The sequence below is a fragment of the Lycium barbarum genome, chromosome 9, assembly GCF_019175385.1.
Source record: "Lycium barbarum isolate Lr01 chromosome 9, ASM1917538v2, whole genome shotgun sequence".
In the NCBI taxonomy this organism is placed as follows: domain Eukaryota; kingdom Viridiplantae; phylum Streptophyta; class Magnoliopsida; order Solanales; family Solanaceae; genus Lycium; species Lycium barbarum.
The window spans coordinates 116,334,398-116,340,707 of NC_083345.1; the positions used below are offsets into that span (position 1 = coordinate 116,334,398).

General features: G+C 33.0%; 1 protein-coding gene across 1 annotated transcript; it reads right to left on the reverse strand.

Annotated features, from left to right (window-relative positions):
- Positions 1–1,767: 1,767 nt before the first annotated feature.
- LOC132609571 (chloroplast protein FOR GROWTH AND FERTILITY 2-like) lies at positions 1,768–4,987 on the reverse strand. The gene is made up of 2 exons (XM_060323620.1): positions 4,587–4,987; positions 1,768–2,743 (listed from the first exon to the last, which is right to left on the reverse strand). Exons 1-2 carry the CDS (start codon positions 4,869–4,871, stop codon positions 1,934–1,936), a joined length of 1,095 nt encoding a protein of 364 aa, XP_060179603.1. The 5' UTR covers positions 4,872–4,987; the 3' UTR covers positions 1,768–1,933.
- Between the last annotated feature and the right edge of the window lie 1,323 nt (positions 4,988–6,310).

Consider the following 6,310-nt stretch of genomic DNA (forward strand, 5'->3'; position numbering starts at 1 on the left):
CATCAAAAAATTATGTTAACTAACTAATCCTTTTCGGAAATTTTGTTAATGATGTTCAATCTAAAACTAAGGATTTAGCTTATCGTTTGTTATTCAGGATTTAGTTTATCGTTCGTTATTCGGGATTTAGTTTATTATTTGTTATTCAGGATTTAACTTATTGTTCGTTATTCGTTAATGGATTATTTTGGTACCCAAACCCACTTTTGAAGTTATTTACGTTGCGGACTCCAATTAGTTGGGTGTTGAAGGGTATAACGCAAAAATAAATAAAAAATTACACATAAATAATTGATCATGAATTGATATTTTGTTAATTGATTATAAAAATAAAGTTATAATCACTAAAAATAAAGTTACGCATTAATATAAAAATAATGTGTAACCCTAAAACATAAATAACTTAAAGCTAATGACAACAAGTCTTCAAACAAAAATGGATTTCGAGCACTTTTCAACCACTAAAACGACAATCCGAAATTTTGTGTATCCTTGATGTGTTGAGCCTACCTTATTAATCGCACAAAAATAAATAGGGTTCTATATAAAATATTCAAGTTTTGGAGTCTCGAAGCATGATTAATCTATGTCTAAAGTATGTCAAAAAGTGTGAAAGAAAGGAAGAAAGAAAGAAAGAAAGAAAGAAAGAAAGAAAGAAAAGAAAGAAAGATTTTTTTTTTTAAAAAAAAGGGATAAACCTTTAACGCATGAAAATTATGCGTTAAAGGTCATCAAAAAATTTGACAAAAAAAGGGACACCTTTAATGCATGAAAATCATGCGTTAAAGGACTTAACGGCTCCGTCTGCGTTAAGTCCTTTAACGCATGATTTTCATGCGTTAAAGGTACTTTTGTACCCGTTTTGTTTTTTTGGGGTATTTTGGTTCATACCTTTTTTTTGGGTTATTTTGGTTCCGGACTCGATATAAAGAGAGAGGATAGATTATATATTTTTTGTGCAACAGATAATGGTGTTTGAGACAAAAAAAAAAAACAAATGCATATTAAAAGGAGTGGATTGCAATTGAAAAATGGGGGAAAAAAAGGCAAAATGAAAAAAAAAAAAAAAGTGAAGGGTGGGTTGAAAACTGACAAAATAGTATGCGGAACCGAAACCAAATTGAATTTTAATTAATTTTTCTTCGATCGGTTTCGGATTTTAAAAAAATTATTACTTATGGGAATTTGAGTTTGAGTGTTTACCACTTTTAAGCTTTCTCAGGTTTCGAATTTAAAAAATTATTACTTATGGGAGTTGGAGTTTGAGTGTTTATCACTTTCAACCTTTCTTACTATCTATTTGTATTAAAATATAAAATGACTCATTCTCAATCTTTAGGTTATGAACATGTATTTATGTACTTTTAAATATTGTGTTTTCAAAGTTTTATCGTGACTTATATATATATTTTTTTAAAGAGATCTAGCATGATTACTTCTCATTCTCTATAATATTTGTTCTTTGTCGCCATTCAAATATAACTATTCGATTATGTTAATTAGCTTATATGACGCAACCGAATAACCAAACCGGAAAAACAGAGCCGAAAAGAGAAAAGCCGAAACAAACCAAACTTATTTTGGTTTGAATTGGGTTGTACTTTTTAGAAACCGAATACCGAAAAACTGAAACCAAATAATGAACTGAAAAAGCGAATGCACACCCCTAAATTGGTGTATGGAGGATTGAAAACTTTGCTGTTAAGGGCTTCACCTGCCCCACCCTGTTTGCCACGCTACTTGCCATCTAGGCTGCTTTTCCAAACATCATCAAACCCCTCCATAGGCAAACATGAGTTAAAAATAGGGAGTAGGAAGAGTGATATACCAAAGGATAGTGAATGCTACCCAGTCCATTTCATAGCAAAAACTACCACTAAAAAATACATCACCTAAAATATTGAAGATAAACAAATGAAACGCCAGATTCCGGTTAATACAGGCTAAAACCCAAAAATTGGCTGATGATAATAGCAAGGCCTAAACCAATTGCAATAAGGGAAGAAGCCCAAGTAAGCTTCTCAGTAATTCTAGGTATCCTATCCTTCAATGCCTGACTACATGAGCCTATAAACACAGTATAGCTTCCCATCGCCATAACAGTTCCAACCAAAAACATACCCAAGAAGGCTGCACCAGCCAACCGAGAAGGCAAAGCAAGCGCCGGAAGGATAATCAACAGTGCATCAGGTTGTAGCCCGTGGACAATGCCAGTCGCAAAAGTTGCAAATCCCACTTTCTTTTTCTTCCCGATAACCGGAATATCAATGCCTTCACCATTTTCCAGGGCAAAGGCTGAATGAACTTCAGACGCTTCCTTAATTCCCATTGCTCCAATAACAAGAAGGGTGAAGCCTACCACCCTTGTTCCCCATGTACGAATAACTTCAATGTGGAGTCGGTCCTTTAAGAGCAGAAACAACAGGCCAAAAATCAACTGTCCAGCATCATGACCACAGCCCCAGAGGGCTCCCACTGCTGCACTCTCCATCCTTGTGCGGCCTATTGATAAAGGAGCCAAAGCAGCAAGATGGTCAGGACCTGATAGGGTGTGTAGGCAACCAGCAAAGAAACCAGTCCATGCACTGCTTAGTAGTTCGTTACGAACAAATCGACTCCCCAGTGCTGCTGCAGCCGGCCCTCCAGCATTAGCAAAACTAGCAAAAGCTGGTGAAACAATGACCGGATGGATGAGCATAAGAAACACGGCTGACAGAAGAACTATGGTACTTGCAGAAAGGACCTGAATGGAATCATATAAAACACAAGATATGCTGAGGAAAAAAAAAACTGAGTGTCATGTAGAAGCAAATTGTAATGCATGGACCATCAATGGCCTTTACTAGTCAGTGACCTCAATGTATGCTATGCAGCTGAATAATTAATTGAAAAACTATATACAGTCAGACCTCTCTATAATAGTCATCCTCTATAACAACATTTCACTAAAACAACCATGCTCTTTTTTGGAATTGATCTTTCATGTTATGTCATATTATATGTTCTCTATAACATCATTCTCTATAGTAGCCAAAATATATTAGAACAAAACGATGCCGTCATAGAGAAGTTTGACTGTACTAAAAATTGCTATGTTACACCACGGCAAGGTGAACCTCTCTGTAAACCCCGGGCCCAACTTCCTAGTGGTTATCCGACAGGTTTGACAAATGTGTTTGCTGATTATGCTAAAAGCTCTCTAATATTGGCATCATCTTGATGTCAATATTGCAGTTTCATAGAGTTGTTAACTGTTTCTAACTTTCATATAAACGAAGAAGGTGTGTTTCTATTGGAACAGAAGGCCGTTGAACATAAACTATTTCCATATAGAGATGAATAGCTACTCGTAAATCAATCAATACTCTCATAAGATAAGAACACCATCCAATAAATTATTGAAGAGACAGCAACTTCGTTCTTTTCTATAAGCAACTATCCAATCCTCAATGCTACGATATTTGAGATTATCTTTCTTCTTTTATATTACCGAAGATTATTTTTCTTCTCGCTTTCAATGTTGAGAAACAGTCTGAAAAAAGCTATGCTACATATCCATTTCTACAAATCATTCAAGTGACATTCTTCTATCAAAAAAACCGTCACGTTGTTGCAACTTGAAGGTCTAGTAATTTAACACGTCGACATACATATCTCCAAGTATTCTATTTAAAACTTATTGAGGTAAACTTGCAAAATATGTTCCATGACTTTTGATTTGGTATTATCCTCTTTTTTGCTATTGTTTTACAAATAATTTGATCGGTTTTATTTGGACAATGGTATAGATTGAGTTCTTGACATTCTGTAAGCTAAGACCTTAAGATTGACATATTTGGAAAGAATATCTCTGTTTTACTGTTTCAAATAGTAGAACAAAATTTCATAGAGTAAATATAAACGGCAAACAAGTAGAGGAATAATTCGGTAAACTTTTCATTGTTTTTCATTATTTAAGAATAAAATTCCAATGTTGAATTTATTGCTAGTTGCTGCACCTTTACAGTACTTCTTTACAACTTAATCTGGCAAAAGGATATAAGCCAAAGTCAGATGCTTTATGTGATCAATATATGGAAAGTTAAAAGAGTATGAGCCCGTTTGCATTGGCTTATAAGTTGCTTATAAGCTGTTTTCAGTTTTTTTGAGTGTTTGGCTGGCCAACTTAAAGTCATTTTGTGATTAAAATAAGCTCAAAAAAATAATTGGGCCCATTTGACTTAGCTTATCTAAAGCAGCTTATAAACTGAAAATAGCTTATAAGTCAAAAAAATAAGTTAGACTATTTTTTTTTAGCTTATAAGCTGTTTGCAGCTTATAGGCATAAACCCATCCAAACCGGCTCTATGTCCAAAATGCTAATTTGTTCTTCTATTTATACTACATCAGAAAATGTTTCCATGGTAAAACTCAAGAATTAAAGCATTCAAAGACAATCCAATCATTTGGTTTGTATTGCAAAAAGACTATAGGATCTTTACACAAATAGCCTTCCGGATTCATCGTTTACTTTTCCTAACCCGTATACATAAATTATACATGAATTATACATACATTATTCATTCGCCGACCATTTTGAAATATACCTTGTTTTGGTGAGATATCTTTTCTGCAATCTGCTTGAGAAAATGGGTCTTGTCAGACCCGGATCCATATGTTAAACCCGGAAATGCAAACGGGTTTTTCTCACACCCATTTTGGGTTTTAGATGAAGAAGATGATGAATCACTGAGGCACTTGAATGAGAGCGAATTGACACGACGCGAAGGGAGTTTAAAATCAACGTGGCGAATTCTAGTGGGAAGAAGAGAATGAGAGGGCTGCCGGAGTTTACAAGGAAATGGAGTTGTTGAATACATAAGTTTCTCCATAACAATGCCTGCTTGATTTATGGGCTTTAACTCTTCTTCTCCCCCTATCTCTAGTTTTACAGATTTTGCAGGAGAGATGGGAGAGACAAAGTTAGTTGTTTGAGTTAGGTAAGAGGATAAGTTAGCTACTCCTATTTTGAATTTTCGAATCCTTTTTTTTTTTTTTGTTTGGTTTTACATTTTGCTTCATTTGTATTATATTTTTATTTATATTTTGTTGTATTATTTTCCTTGCAATCTTGCGTCTGCTACGTTTCTTTTGAGTCGAGTATCTATCGAAAACAGTCTCTCTAACCCACAAAGGTAAATGTAAGGTCTGCTTACATCTCATCCTTCTCCTAAGACTCAATTTGTGGAATTACAAGGAGTATGTTGTCGTTGGTTTGGTTTTAGATTTTAGAAACTTTAATTATGTAGTTTAATTTTATTTTATTTAAAAATTGAAGAGAATAATCAAATTAAATCAAACTGATAAATTATGTAATATATTAATTTTTATATTATTTACCTTTTCATTAGAATGAAGTTGATTAAACAAATCGATATTTGTTAGGTTTGGTTAGATTCGGTTTTAAATTTTAGAAAATCAATAATATTTGCTATAATTTAAATTTTATTTAAAAAACAACTGAATCTAGGCAAAAGAATAGGGGATCTTTACGTAAATAGCCGTCCAGATTCACTGCTTACTTTTTCTAGTCGATATACGTAAATTATATACTGATTATACATATTTATGCAAATAATATACGTGAATTATACATATATTATATATCCGCCGACTATTTTAATTTAAGTGGTTGGGTGGGTGACTATTTAGGTTTATTTTATTTTATTTTTTTAATGAGACAAATCATGAAGGGAGCTTAAGTGGGAGTTTAGAAGGAAATGGAGTGGTTGAATAGATGAGTTTCTCCATAACAATGACTGCTTGTTTTATTATTCTTTTTCACTCTTATTATTTTCTCCTTCCCTCTGTGTAGTTTTACAGATTTTGTAGGAGAGAGAGAGAGAGCAATGGGAGTGGAGAGAGACAAAGTTGGTTGTTTGAGTTGGTAAGAGAATAAGTTGGCTATTTTGAAATTTCAAATTCATATTTTATTGGTTTGGTTTTACATTTAGAAAATTATCAATATTTATTTTGATTACATTTACTTAAAATGAAGATAAAAATCATATAGCAACAGACAATTTTTATTTTATATATAATAGTATTAATTTTATAAATAGTTTTAAATATTTTACGTACGTTTTCATTTAAAAAATTGATTAAACAAACCAATATGACTTCTGAAACCCCTTTCACGTGGTTTATATTCACATAGGGCACTCATAAGAAGAAGAATTTCAACTCCCTAAAACACGTGTAATTGAGAGAGTCAATCACTTTTTGCCTAGTTTGATTTGATTTTAAATTTTAAAAAATAAATAAGATTTGA

What these genes read in the sequence shown, in the direction of transcription:
- LOC132609571 (XM_060323620.1), bottom strand. Translation starts at nt 4,871, where the DNA reads ATGGAGAAACTTATGTATTCAACAACTCCATTTCCTTGTAAACTCCGG. An exon ending in AGATATCTCACCAAAACAAG is followed by an intron (nt 2,744 to 4,586) that starts GTATATTTCAAA and finishes GATTCCATTCAG; the next exon opens with GTCCTTTCTGCAAGTACCAT.